The 15,368-nt window shown below is 38.8% G+C and overlaps 2 protein-coding genes across 3 annotated transcripts; one reads left to right on the top strand and one right to left on the bottom strand.

Annotated features, from left to right (window-relative positions):
• Window positions 1-631: 631 nt before the first annotated feature.
• LOC146314251 (uncharacterized) lies at window positions 632-3,999 on the bottom strand. The gene is made up of 2 exons (XM_084737566.1): window positions 3,904-3,999; window positions 632-2,261 (listed from the first exon to the last, which is right to left on the bottom strand). The coding sequence occupies exons 1-2, from the start codon at window positions 3,986-3,988 to the stop codon at window positions 877-879; spliced, it is 1,470 nt and encodes a 489-aa protein (XP_084593692.1). The 5' UTR covers window positions 3,989-3,999; the 3' UTR covers window positions 632-876.
• Window positions 4,000-5,375: 1,376 nt separating this feature from the next.
• naga (N-acetylgalactosaminidase, alpha) lies at window positions 5,376-11,950 on the top strand. 2 transcript variants are annotated; one of them, XM_084737839.1, is made up of 9 exons: window positions 5,376-5,518; window positions 6,430-6,586; window positions 7,507-7,647; window positions 8,816-9,027; window positions 9,114-9,208; window positions 9,335-9,496; window positions 10,222-10,419; window positions 10,544-10,684; window positions 11,691-11,950. In XM_084737839.1, exons 2-9 carry the CDS (start codon window positions 6,432-6,434, stop codon window positions 11,889-11,891), a joined length of 1,305 nt encoding a protein of 434 aa, XP_084593965.1. In that variant the 5' UTR covers window positions 5,376-5,518; window positions 6,430-6,431; the 3' UTR covers window positions 11,892-11,950. The 2 variants fall into 2 exon arrangements, with proteins under 2 accessions (XP_084593965.1, XP_084593966.1); XM_084737840.1 differs by having other exon boundaries at window positions 6,415-6,586.
• Window positions 11,951-15,368: the final 3,418 nt, after the last annotated feature.

Below are 15,368 nucleotides of genomic sequence, written 5' to 3'. Positions count from 1 at the left end.
CCCCTCCGTTTTCTAAACAGCAACTCCTATGTTACTGTTGCTAAGATGAAACCAAAGTAACTGCCAGCTCCTAATCATGTCCTGGGAAATGATGAAAATGATGGTGGGATGAGATGAGGAAAAGAGATCATTAAAGCTACTTTGAAAAATGTCTCACAACTGACTTCATTTGATACTGTAGTGTTTTACAGTAGGCCTAATCACAGAATAATAAGATATTTCAGTGAATAAATAGCAGGGTAGCTAGAGCTATTTAAAAAGTCTTAAAAATATCTTAAATTCACATTCACAAAAGCCTTAAAATATATATTTTATAATAACATATTTATTTATTGAATGCTGCAAAACCATTCATTATGAAAACAGACTGTTGGCAAAATGAGACTGGATGACATCTACCAATTTAATCAAAATCTATAAATTATTTGGACAACCAACCAATTATTGTAAATTTGCTTTACTTATAATTTTGAACTGACAATATATGCATTTACTCAGAAGAGAAGGCCTATATTTTTACATTTGACATTTAGTTTTATTGCAAAATTGGTCTTAAAGGTGGTATTAAAAAGTCTTAGATTTAACTTGCTGATACATGTATATACCCTGAGTAGACAACACAAACACAGGCTTATTTAAAAATAATCATCCGTTTTATTCAACACCAGTAGCCACAATAACACAGTCCATGTTCATGATACAATCGTCAGTTTTGGTAATTAAGCAAATGTGCTTTTTATGAAAATCACATAATAGGGTGAATTTAACCACACATTGAAATGGTATTATTACTTTTATGTCCACTTAGACTTGTAATAATGCTTATCAGACACACAAATGCAAATATGCTCAGACACTCTGGTGATTGTCGGTCGATCAGTCTGTGTGTGCTCTTGTTGTCGGTGCTGATTTTCCTATCATGCCACTAAGAGCACTTCCCAAAGCCAACACTATCGCCACCACAACTCCCACAGTCCCCAGTCTCCCCAGAGCCGCGGTACCCAACGCTGCAGCCCCAAGTGCCCCGGCTCCAATCGGTGCTGCTGCTGCGGTGACTGTCTCCATGCCGATGTCTATAATTAGCTGTGGCCCAGTGAGGAGGCCCCTTCGTAGATTCACCTGAGTGTGAAACGGGCTCTTTGGTGCACCCAGAACAAATGCTCCTACAGCAACAAGGCTGATTGTTATCAGTTCTGATGTTGTTGGCACAGTTGCTTTCAGCACTACACCTCTCACTGCCAGAATTACACCAACAACAACTGAACCTAAAACTGCCAAAGCTGAATTTCTTGACGCAAACGCCTGTTTTGCTGCAACACTCGCGGCTCCGAGTGACACCCCTGCAGCCGTAGCTGCTCCTAACGTTCCCCCCATGCTGCCTCGGGTCCCCAGAGAAGAGCTCCAGAACAGGACGGCTCTCATGGCGACTGATGATATTAAAGCAGCTCCCACAGCGACCTTTCCAGCAGCCTCTGGCCCCAGGTCGACCATGACCACCGTTCCCAGGCCGGCTCCCAGCAGCCCTGCCGACAGAAACGCCACCCAGAGGACAGACTGCAGCATCAGAACCACCTCTGCTTCAGATCCTTCTCCTGCTTCCCCTGCTCCTAAACCTACTGAAAACCCCATAATCCCCACAAACACAGAGTAGAGGAAAATCCTCTCTAGAAGTTTGCACTCGGTTTTCGGTCTTTGTGTCGTTCTCTCTGTCAGAGCCTTTCGAAGGGCACCCAGCACAGAGATGGTCAGTCCCATGACGAAGAGTCCAACGAAAGCACCCATTCTTCCATACAGGACACTGAGGTAGAGTGTGGTGAAGATGATGAGTAGAGCTTTAGTCATGTCATTAATACTGGAGTACGAGTAGACTACAAGGACCAGAATGCCTTGGGCTGCAAGGTAGATCCATGGCGGGAGAAAGCCTGCCAGTGCCCCAGCAGTGACAGCACCCGCCAAAACAGAGGCTCCTGTTGTGGCCTCCACTAACCACGGCAGCCTCGTGCCAACTTTGATCCACAGCTTCATCGTCAGGGCAGCGAGGAGGAAGCTGCTTCCCAGAGAGACCAGCACCGAGGTGAACACGAGGCACGCCATCACTACCCCGACACCAGTGGAGCCGGCTCGTCCAGCAGCCAGAGTCGCAGCTTTCAGCAGGACACCATCTTGAGTCAGCGTGGGCTCAACTGCAAATAAGACAGCTTCTCCAAAAGCAAAACCTGCTGCAACACTTTGTAGGACTGAGGTCACGGTACCAGAAATACCTGCAAGGTAATTAAAATAACAATGATTTAAGGCCATTTGAAAAATTCTGTCTGATAGTGATATTTTGGTGATGGTGTCTTTAGGCTTATCTTGGCTCGAGTCATTTTTCCCCCCATTTTTAAAAAAAAGTTTTAGTAGGATTTTTTTTTCAGCATTTGTCAGTATCTGTTTGTAAACTGACATTTCAGGTTGGTAAAGTGTCCAAAGCACAGCAGTTAATAAAAGATTAAAGAAAAAAAAGTACGGGTGGAGAGCAGGGTCTCTGCAGGTGCAAGTGCCACCACTTCGTGGGTCTTGGATGAAGATTGAACGATTGAGGATTATTTTTGTATGAACCTATGCATTGATTGATTTTTTCTTTCCTCTTCTTTTTTTTAATACTGCATGATTCGCCTTTAAATATTTTGGGAGCATTTGTGTTACACAGTGTGTCATGGAGTTTGAAAGATCTGGTCTTTTCCCAGATAAATAAATTCAAACAAAAGATGGCACTAAGTTGGCAGAATTGTAGAAACAGTGTTTTTGGAGCTTTATCTACAGTGAATTTTATTTATTTTGAAAGTGTCTATCTTTTATTTTGTCCTTTAGTGTGATCTTTTTTTTTTCATTCTTTTCACTTGAATTATTTTCTTTCCTTATGCCTGACCTTTATACAGCTCTGAAAAAAATTAGTAAGTAGACCACTGCAAAATGTTCAGTTTCTCTGGTTTTACTATTTATAGGTATGTGTTTGAGTAAAATGAACATTTTTGTTTTATTCTATAAACTGCTGACAACATTTCTCTCAAATTTGAAATTAAAATATTACCATTTAGTGCATTTATTGGCAGAAACTTACAACTGGTCAAAATGACAAAAGATGCAGTGTTTTCAGACCTCAAATAATGCAAAGACGTTCATATCAATTTTTAAAACAACACAACACTAATATTTTAACTTTGGAAGAGTTTAGAAATCAATATTGGTGGGATAATCTCCATCTTTAATAACAGCAGTGGTTTTTATAATCTTCCTCATAAAATAATATTTGGTTCAGGTGAGCAAACATTTGTGAGAGTGGTCTCTTAATTTTTTCTGCTGTGTAGTGCTCTCAAAGGTGTACTTTCACACTTAAGTGTATTTACACAATACATCTGTATTTATATTCGCAAAAATGTTAATACATTAAATACATAATACTATTGACAACTTTTATAATGTATTATTGCTACTTTTACTTGAGTAAAAGGATCTGACCTGAATGCATGGACTGCTTTCTACACACACAATCACTGCGGCTGTCACTTTAAGAGGAAAGTGAAACCACTTGAATGGCTCCATGCTGAAACGTAAAACCAGGAAGTCTTTCTTAACTACGAAAGAACAACAAACATCTCAGCAGACCGTCTCACTACCTACAGACTGGTGTCAGTGCAGTTACTTCTCTGCAGAAATACTTGTCTATGCTCTGTCTGTACTCTGGTTACATTCAGGTATCACAACAGCAACTCTGTCACATGGCTGCAGCTTTTTGATCCTGTTAAGAAAGTCATCTGTCCTTTGCATGAAATAAGCTGCATGGTATCTGATAAAGTGTCGAAAATCTCAAGTTTGGCTTTTGTTTTGGTCATTTTTTGCGGTGTATTTCTGATGTCATCTTACCCTGACTTGTTTCTGCCATGGCTCCTTGTGCATCGAGCCCACAGGCTCCACCTTCTCCTGTTGATGTCACTTGTGGGCAGGGCATCAGGACAGCAGTGTGACAGCCTATGAAAGACCCATTCTGTAAGGTTATAGGCCTATATGTAGTTAAAAAAAGACTGAATACTGTCACTGTTAGTATAACCTAGAACAGATAGAAATAAATGCAGTTACAGAGAGCACAAAAACAGAGAGCACAAAAATTCTGGGTCCTGTAACTAGGCAGTCTCTGCAATCTCTTGATCCATGTCTCCCACTTGGAGCTAAACTTCTTTCATCTGCTTCAGATGATGATGGTACTGATTATTACTGATTTTTTTTTGTATATAATTCATGCACATATGCTCCGAGATAGATTCCTATCTGACTGTCTTCAGCCTAAACAATTCCTGACACAGTTTAAACCATTCTTAACAGGTTTGTTGTCCTCACCTTTCAAATACACAAAGTTCAGTGTTGCAACCAATTTATTCATCTAATTTCTATTTAGTCATGCACACAAATTACTTAGAAATAATATAATACAAATAAAGCAAGCAAAAACAAACTATTCTAGGCTTTTCAAGAAGATATTTTGCATATTTGCATTTATATGTATATGTAACAACTCTTCTGCCTTTATAATGTCCCTGACAGAGAGATTTATTTATTGATACACAGGCCATGTCCCACCAAAATATGAGTGTTGACTAAACAGTCTTAACCATTCCTCATCTTTGCAGAGGCTTAACTAGTTAACAGCTCAAGTATTACATTTTCACAACCACAATATAAAACAATAAACATATTGTAATGCCTGATTTCTTGTGTTCTATATTGACAAAGTAAAACAGATTTCAGCATATTATATGAATAAACCATTTGCAATTGTTAAAATAACTTGACTTTTTTTCCAGTCTTAGTGTGCCTCCTGCTGGACTCTGCTGTGCCCTGCTAGATGCTCTATGTTGGAGCTCGTCTCCAATCAAATAAAAACATACAAGGTATTAACTTTTCAAAGTTGACAAATCATATTGACAAGGCGTTGCAGTGCACTGCGCGTGCGCACACAACAGGGTGTTCAACGCCACCGTTTTTGTTTAAATATACGTTTTGTTACGTTTTGTCAGGAAACACGGCCCTGTTTGGATTATAACTCCAGAATTTATATACTAAGTGGGGCACAATTTTACTCAGTTGTATTACATTTTTATATTTGAATAAAAAATTATCAAGATGAACATATAAATTATAATGCCTATATATTCTTGTGTTTCCACATTTTCTAAATATGTTACTGGATTTATTCCGCTCTATATTTTCACTTATTACATTATTAATTTTATTTATTTATTTATTTATTTATGCGATTGATAGAAATAAAGTGTGGCGCGCGCAGCCATACTTCCGGCCTTGGGGTCAGCTGACCGAACCGCTATGTCACGTGACTCTTTGCTGTCTAAGCAGCTCGTTTTATTTGTTTAAAGTGGCTCAGATTGAAGTTCATAACGGACTTTATTTTAGGGCGGGAGCTGAGTTGAGGAGTTCATCGTCCTTCATTGTCCGTCACATAATTGAGATTCGTCACTGAATTTCAGTAAGTTCCTCTTTTCACGTTGTCTTTTCCTGTTAAGTGTATGCATGTATCCCAAGGAACACTGGTTTCAAAAACATTTTAAAATGTTTCTTACAATCCCTTTTTATTTGTTTATTTATTTATTTTAGAATTCATTTGTTTTGTCATACGTCTGCTGAAACTGCTTGTAATAGAAAAGCTGCAGTTTAGAGCCAGGCTTTATAAACAGTGCTGGGAAAGCTACTTTGAAAGTAGGGTAGATTTCAGGGTACCAGTTACTTGAAGAAGTTGGCTACCCCTTGGAGTCAAACTGACAGTGTAGTCTACACGTGATACGACATTATAGCAAAATTTAACAAAGTATATTTACAAAAAAGTCACATTCAAGCTGAAAATGTGCCACTTGTTCACAGGTCATATGTAAACAAAAAATAGAAGTGCAAGGAAGTTTTTTGTATAAAATGTCAATCAGACAGTAGAAAGGAAATGGTAAAATAAAAATAAAAATCATTCCAAGTAAAATGAAGTTTAACTACTAGTTTACACAAAGTCACTACTCCTCGACTTTGCATATAAATCTTACAGTTAAAAGAGATAATTATGTTTTTTGGTAATGCAGTTTGATTTTACATGTATTGTATGTGTCATGTTGTAAAAACTTTATCATAACTTCAATAAGTTAAGGGTTTTTGTTTAGCCTGCTGAAGTTTTAAAACTGAATGTGACCTGGAGAAGTCACCTGGTAGCTTGTTGCTGCTGCTTTCAGTCACAGTCACACCCAGTCAGGTGAGACTCTGGAGGTGTGTGCATGAGAGACGCTTGGCACTCACTCATCATATATAACGACAGTGTTCACAGGGCGGCTGTAACCTTCTGCACACCCAGCATACAGCACTGCCATCTGATCCAACTTGAAGGTTTTTCCTCTGCAGGAATGCATTTGGCGGTGCTTCTTTTTGCCTCTGCGCTCTCCGTGGCCACCTTCGCCCTTGACAATGGACTGATGAGGACCCCTCCCATGGGCTGGTTGGCATGGGAACGATTCCGCTGTGACATTGACTGTGAACATGACCCCAAGAACTGCATCAGGCAAGCCAGTATTTTATGATCGCATACACTGTGATCTTATTAAAGCTTCTCTTTAAAAACAGGTGTTTTTAGTCTAGTTATTGTTAGCCTAGTCTTGGGGTGGATATTGCTGTAAGGATTAAGAAATACTAAGATATTATATTTTTATACATTTACATTATCTGACACATCTTTTAGATATTATACTATTCTGTTAAAGCTGTAAGCAGGTGCACCTCACTTTTTCAAATAATGAAATTGCACTTCATGTGAAGTAACAACTGGAAAAAATAATCATATTCAGTATCAGACTTTTCCAATCAGGTGTGTTTACTGTGGGATATGATCTTTAGACATGTAAAGAGCAATAGTTCATTAATAATGCTATAGGTGTGTGCAAACATGCAGGAGATTGTGTCTTAGTATAGGTGTGTGTGGAGCTCCCTGCAAAAATCACACAGTCATCATTTTACTGTTTTTCAATGAAAAAGAGAATTATAGCGTAAAAATGATAATTTCTTCTAATATCACAAATCATTTCGCAATTGGAATATAAGTCAAAATAATCGCAGTTATATATTTCTTCAAAATCCTTCTGCTCTGCATTTCTCTTTTGTGAAAGACGTCTTCTTTTGACCATCACATTAAGAAGGAATCTTAAACCAAACAGTACATTTAACACATATTTTCATGCACTTATCAGTGAATGCCAAAGTGATGTTGTTTAAATCCATTTAGTACAGCACGTACAATTGGTTTTGTATAACAACAATATTTGAAATGACTGTGAAAATAATGTGACAACTCATCCTTTGTTGATCCAATGTTGTGTTCACAGTTTTTTCAACTCCCTTCAAAAAAGTCTGGTTTGAATATTTTCTGATCATATGTGTTCGCTCTTTATTCCACCATCTGATACAACACTTCTGTCTGCTTTCCAGTGAGAATCTGTTCATTGACATGGCTGACAGGCTCTCAGAGGATGGCTGGAGGGAACTTGGATATGTTTACGTGAACATAGATGACTGCTGGTCCTCCATGGACAGAGACGAGAAGGGACGGCTGCAGCCTGACCCTAAAAGGTAATAGTGCAATGTATGTAGACACCACCCCACCCACACACACACGCACAGAGCTGTTGCTCCTCAGTGCAAACACTAATCTGTAACTTCAAGCCTCTAAGTCAATAAAACTGCTAAACAAGGTGATTACAATGTGACAGTCATGCAGTCATGTGACAAACAAAAAACATTAGTCAGGAGCTTCACTAGTGTGCAGAGTAAACTGTATCATATGCAGCATCAGCATAACTATGATCTCCCCTGAAGTTGGAGGTGAAAAGAATGGTAAACAAATCCACTCACACAAAAATCACACTATGATTATAATCTTAAATTAACAGCTGTAGGCTTTTAGAGCTTAGTTTTATTATTTGAGTGCATATATACTGTACATGTATCAGTATTCACATTGTTCTTAGTAAGATTTTATATTTTGTAGTAGCATCATCATATGATGCAAAGGTGCAGGTCTCATTACAACCTCAGTGGGGCAGTGTAACATTCAGCCCTGGACTTGTCAGCCTGGACCACGGGCAGGGGATTGGGTGAAGCAGATCTGGTGTGTCAATTTTGATAATAGTTTGTGCCTTTCAAGCCACATTTTACTACGAGCCTAGACAAGTAGAATACAGGTTGGTTTTAGCCCCACTTCCTGTATTACTTAAACAGAGTAAGCAGTGTATAAGCTTCATTACTAGAAGTTATGTCAGCTCAATTTATTTGAATTATTAACATTAAAATACCCTGAAATAGACTGTTCAACCAAACTCCACTCTAAAACTAAAGTTGGCACATAGTTGGCACATTTTCATTGTAAAAACTTTAGTTATATCATCTAAAAGACTTGTTTCTGATTTGCTGTGATCTACAGGCACACCTCATTTACTCTGTAACATCATCAGCCAACCTGTGATTAAGTATTTGCTACAAACATACACTACATGTATTGACTGACCCGACACTGCAGCGCTTGTTTGCAAACCCACAACATAATGAGATGTTAAGTTCACACCACTGCACAGGACAGGTAGGGAGGACATAAAGAAAAACTTCAGAAAGTGTTGTCTTCATGAGAGAATTATTTCAAAAGTGGAGTGTGTATTACATATATGTTATGTTTTTGGCAGGGACAGTGAGTGTGCACTTGGGTACAACTTTATAAATGCACTGTTTTCTCCCTCCACCTCAGGTTCCCAGGAGGCATCCCTAAACTGGCACGCTACCTGCACGACAGGGGTCTGAAGCTGGGGATCTACGGGGACATGGGCACACACACCTGTGGGGGCTACCCCGGCACCCCACTGGACAAGATTGAGATAGACGCTCAGACTTTCGCTGACTGGGAGGTGGACATGTTGAAATTTGACGGCTGTTATTCTAATTCCGCAGAGCAAGAGCAGGGTAAAAACGGGAGAAGTGACTTTTATTGTGGCTATTGAGATGTTGCTGATTTGATCTTGACTGACTCTTGTTGTCCTGTTTGACAGGTTACCCTCTCATGTCAAAGGCTCTGAATGCTACAGGCCGTCCCATTGGCTACTCCTGCAGTTGGCCCGCCTACCAAGGTGGCCTGCCACCTAAGGTATAATCAGGATATCTTAAAGTTTATATTGTCCGCATGAAACTTGTGAAAATCATATTCTAACACTACAAATCCACAGTTTATATTTTTACTTTGTCACCATATGAAACTGATCAATGTTTTCAGGTAAACTACACTCAACTTGGTCAGATATGCAACCTGTGGCGTAACTATGGCGACATTGAGGACTCTTGGGGCAGTGTCCTGAACATTATTGACTGGTTCTTTGATAACCAGGATGTCCTGATACCAGCAGCCGGACCTGGAAGGTGGAACGACCCTGATATGGTTTGTCTAACGAACTAACTAACATCATATATTAATATATTCACTCTTCTTGGAAGCACCAGCAGTACAAGTAAAAGAAAAAGGCATCTTTGTCTTGACAACAATTTCTCAGCACATAATTGTTAAGCATGTGGCCAAGAGCCTTATTACTGACAGATAAGTAAACTAACATGAGTTTTCAAATGATAAAATTTAATCAAGTGTAAGGATAAAAGTATAATTTAGACATTTAATAGAGACTGAATTGACCCTTCCTAAGTCAGTCATTTGCTAGATAGTTAGCATCTGTTTTGCACTGTAGTAAAATGCTACCTAACTTGCTAGCTAATCTACATAAATCGTTAGCTTCCTAGTTATGTCTGATAGCTAATGTTAGCAAAGGCCTCAGAAATTAGCTGGCTAATCAACATCAATCTTTAGCTAGCTCTGTAAGCTAGTGTGTTGCTAACCTTAGCTAATTAAAGATGTTGCTGTTACAGGATATAGCATATGTAAGTACAGGAAACAGGAAAGTTGAAAATTGACTGAGGCTCTGGCGGCCCCAACTTTTCTTGGAGCACAGATCAAAGACAGGGTGGGGTGGGAGGCACTTGGGAAGGGTCAGTTTAACTACGCTTAGAGTACAAGTGGTACCAAAACCTATTTTGATTGTGAAAATACAGTAAATACAACTTTTTCTTCTGTTCATCTTTGTTCATAATGTGATTTTTAACCATTTTTAACAGCTGATTATTGGAGACTTTGGCCTCAGCATGGATCAGTCTCGTACTCAGATGGCACTGTGGGCGATTATGGCTGCTCCTCTTTTCATGTCCAATGACCTGCGCACCATCAGCAGTGGAGCTCGCAGCATCCTGCAGAACAAGATGGCTATCAGCATCAACCAGGACCCCATGGGAATCCAGGGAAAACGGCTGTTAAAGGTAAAACACTTTTTCATGGATCTTGGAGCTTCTTGCAAGCGCTCAAAATGAACTTTTGATTCTTTTTTTTTTTTTAATCCTCTGTCAGCCACATCTACATGTCTTCTCTTTTTTTTTCTGCCAGGAGAAGAGTGGCATTGACGTGTACTGGCGCCCGCTGTCTAAAAATGCCAGTGCGCTGGTTTTCTTCAGTCGCCGTAATGACATGCCCTACCGTTACCAGACTTCCCTCAAGAAACTCAACTACACCCCCGGCAGCTACAAGGTATGTCTTTAAAAGTTTCCTAAACAGTCTTCTACACTCTGGCAGACAGTATATCATCTCTGGTTCACTCCTGTCTCCTCAAATTTGAAGACCTTCAGTTGTGCACGCCAGCTGCACATATAGCTAAGATGATGCTGCACTACACTTGGCATTACATTTGTTGATATATTTTTAGATAGGCTTGTACTTTTTAAACATGATGGAATACACAAGAACACTGCTGGTTCACGACTTCTTTCAAACAATATAAACCTAAATTGCAAGACATTATGCAACTGATATTATGTCAATCTTGCCCCTGTCATCTTAAACACTATTTCTACACTGACCGTCTGCCTAGACATAATAGCAGACCTAACGATGTTCCTTGCTATCGCCAAAGATCAAACTATACTCGCAGCACCTCTCTGAATTCACAGGAGTCTGGACGTTTTCTCTCTGATCACAGTACAATAAGAGCTGCAATTTGAGTAATCGATGATATTGTCTCCACTCTGGATCTCAGGAAAGATCTCCCTCTTGTCCTCTCAAAGGAGTTTAATACTGGCAGTCATAAAATCCTTTTCAACAAACACAATCCTTTTCACAATCTTTAACATGTTGATAATGTCACACTTGATTTGATTCTTACCTTAAAAGAAGAACTTTTTTAAGCAGATGATACAATTTTATACCAAGTCCAAGTAGACGGTGTTCTCCACTTCCACCTCTGTCTCTGACTACCCTGCCATTTGAAGTCCAGATGAAACTGCATTTGGAGAGTATCTAGCTTCCATATTGTGATGTATTTCGGAGTGGAACAGGATAGGCGGGACTCTAAACTTCCAAACTACCTTACATCTCATCTTACATCTCTGCGTAACCTGTAGGTTGGTTGTGTGGATTTGTTGTTTTGATGTGATGGTCACACAAGATTAATAATACCTGTTTTTTTTTTGTTTACTAACCAAATATGCATGAATATGGCAGGAGAATCACTCACTTCTTCTCCTCTGCTCTTCCTCAGATTTTTGATGTCTTCACTGAGAAGACCACAACGCTGAAAGACTCCACTGACTTTGTGGTGTCAGTGAACCCTACCGGCGTGGTCATGTGGTACGTCTCTGCACCCGCTAAACTGAACCTCCGTCATCTCTATAGAGATGGCAGGCTGCAGGGATCTGCCTACGAAGATGATGAAAACACCATTCCTCTGGTCTTCCTCTGACCACACACTGAATTGTATCATCTAGTAATCGCTGTGATGTGGGGCAGGTCTATTATCAGGTTTTTATTCTCTACTCAACTATACAGTGCCATTGAAAAGTTCTTAATTGTGGTGCTATCTATTTTAAGTCATGAAATCACTGCGAGCTCAGGGACAGACATTTTGTCACTAATCTGGAATTCAAAAATTTGCACAAGCAGCATCAATATTGATCAAGTGAAACGCTTCAAAACAAAGCACACTTCATATTATAGGGAGACAAGCAATGATTTGAGACTCAAAGAGTTTCTGTACCTTACAGCACATGAGAGCTGATGATTGTTTTTTACTTAGTTGGGATCGCCAAGGCTAAAAAACTGATGATACGTCAGCAGTGCAGCTCAGAAGTGCCCACTGCTCTTACAGAAACATTTTTTTTAAGAAAGCAGGATAGTCATAAGCTGCCTTAAAAGGACAGTTCACCCTCAAATTAAAAATACACATTTTTCCTACCTGTAGTGCTTTTTATCTAGATTGTTTTTGCGATATCAGCAATAGAGATGTTTGCTGTCTCACAATTATAATTGAAGTAAACGGCACTCAGCTTGTGGTGTTCAGAGCGCCAAAATACATTTGAAAAACTCAACAGTAGTCCTCCTTTCCAGAAATCATGACCCAGTTCTTCAAGATGGTCCAAAGACGTGGCACGTAGGAACTCTTTTCCTTTTACTGAACTACGCCCACCAACCAAACACATCACCACACAGAAGCAAGCATGCACCTATTCATGGAGGAGAGGCTCGTGCTTGTGACGGTTCAGGATCTGAACATTACGGTTGGCGGGTGTAGTTCGGTGGAAAGAAAATAGTTCCTATATTAAACTGCTCACAACAGGGTCTGTGGGTTGTCTTGAGTAACTGGGTCATGATTTCTGGAAAGAAATATTGCGGTTTTGCAAATGTATTTTTTTGTGCTTTGAGCACCACAAGCTTCATGCCATCCAATTCTATTATATTTGAGAGAAGGCAGACATCCCTACAGCCGATATCTCCAAAACTCTGCAACTCACATCAAGACAATCTAGATGGATAAAAAGCACTACAGGCCAGAGGAAAAATGTGGATTTTTGATTTTTGGGTGACATGTCCCATTAAGATGTTTTAAGCTTTTCCACAAAAGCACAAGGAAGGATGATAAAGGCCTCTGCCATGCTGTTTTATCTGGCCAAATGTTTACATATAAATTGTGTTTTATTAAAAGATAATTATAGATGTCTGTTTTAGAAATTAAGAAGATTTTTTTTTTTATAATAAATGATTCAGTGAATTATGTTTTTTTCCCTCTGAAATAAATAATTTCAGTTTCCCAAAAAACAAATGTTTGTGTTTCATTTTGTTTGGTACCATTTAGGTGCAGCAGTGCTCAATAGAAAAAGGGTCGTCTTCATATAGAGTTGCCTCATTAAAAGAAATATGTTTTGGGATCACTCATTCTTCAGGCGTTGTAAAATAAATGTATACATATAAAATAAATGTATACGTGTGTGTGTACATCTATCTATGTATGTATGTATATATATATATATTTATATATATATATATAGAGAGAGGTCCATCAATCATTACGTGTGTGTGGACAAATGCATATTTTACTGGAGTGACCTTAACCCAATAACACAGAAGGATCCTGTTGAGTCTACAGACAGTTGAGGCTCATACAGGTCACACAAACATATGAACGTGTTGAACTGTCAGTAGCAGAGCAGTGTTTTTGCACTGTTTTGCATTTTCTGTCAGTTCTGCTTCTGATTACTTTCTAGTTTCATGTGTCTGTAAGAAGGTCACACACTTTGAGCTTTCACTTCCGAATTCCTAAGTAAATCTCACTTCATGTTGGCTTAAAGTTTTGGTTCCATATCAGTCTAATTTTGAGAAAAAAACAAAACAAAACCTAACTACTAACCTTTTCTTGTAAATTTGTACGCTGTATTTGTACTTCTGCTACTTCTTTAGAAATTAAGTTTCTAAAGAAAGGTGATCAGCATATTTGCAGACTTTCCAGCAAGCATGAGCACCTACATTTTTTAATTTTTAGTCTGAAGAAAACATATATGATAAAAACATAAAATGGGAAAGAAAATCTAATTTGTTTGTAACGTTTGTCAGTGTGAAGAGTTGTTCAACTCAATATCTTAAACTAATTGAACATGTTATACTCAATTATATCTTTTTTTTTGACAAGAAAAGTTTATTTGTTTTGAATCACCACAAAATTACATCAACTTGTCTTCTCAGAATCAGTTAACCTAAAAGGGTAAAGGATCCCAGACACTTTTTTGTAAGTTAAAACAAACAACATGCAATTACAAGGACTTTTTTTTCAAAAATCCACATTTGCTTTGTTTTACTGTGGGAATTACAGTATTACTGTCCTTGCCAATCACTGTTATTTTTTTTATGCTGCGTGTATGAAACTCAAAGGCACTAAAAGGCGCAATACATTTTTCTGTACTCTAATGTTCACAGCTCATTGTGAACATCTTTTTTTATTACAATTTTTGGGGGGGCAGGTTTCAAAAACTCAAAAGATTTAAGTTTATCAAAAGAGAAAATTAAATAATCTCAACAAAATATTATACATCTTAGTTAAGTTTATTTCCAAACTGAGGAGTTTGAGTTTTATTCAAAAGTAGAAATCTGGTGAAGACAGTTGTCTTGAAATTTGAAAATTTTCTCAACTTTTTATTTTTTTACAGTGTACAGTAAGTTGGTCTTTAATCATGGATATATTTATTGTAGATTAGTGGAGATTAATATAAAACCTTTAATCAGCATTCATACGGCAGCTTTCAATTGATGAGCAGTGTCTGATTATGTATATTTCGGGCTTAGACACATAATGATTTTATACCGAGAGGGTAGTTTGTACAGATGTTAAAACAGACAGAGGAAAAGTTATTCATTTAGTCAACATGAACACATGCACACATCCCTATTGAGCCACTAGAGGTCAGCACTGCCCTTCAGGCTGTACGGACGTGACAACACCGGTCCTCCAGCCTCATCCACTGCCAAAAAATGCACCTGCTGAAGAGCACAAGGACAGTCAGCCCAGTCGACTCAGCCCTTTATCTCTCTGTTATGATTTGCTCTCCTCTGGCATCACCTTCTCCCATTTTCACACATGCAAAACAATAAGACACTCCTTTAATACTTTCTTTTGGCCTTCATTTCTCTCCTCACCTCTGTCCATTTTCTATTAATTCTTCATTGTATTCATTCTGTGTCCTCCTCCTCCTCCTCCTCCTCGTCTCATTCAGCTAAGCCTTGTGCACAGTATCACCTCTGACCTTGGCCTTAAAGCCCCGTGTTTGCACACAGTCTCAAGATACTGGAGGAGTAGTCACATGAGTGTGTGCATTGGCGTGCATGCTCCTGCATGTGCGTACGTATGACATAGGTAAACTTGCTTTGCATGACACACACAGACACACACACA

The sequence above is a fragment of the Lutjanus erythropterus genome, chromosome 15 (genome assembly GCF_056507025.1).
Source record: "Lutjanus erythropterus isolate fLutEry1 chromosome 15, fLutEry1.hap2, whole genome shotgun sequence".
Classification (NCBI taxonomy): domain Eukaryota; kingdom Metazoa; phylum Chordata; class Actinopteri; order Lutjaniformes; family Lutjanidae; genus Lutjanus; species Lutjanus erythropterus.
This window is presented reverse-complemented; position numbering and strand designations above follow the sequence as displayed.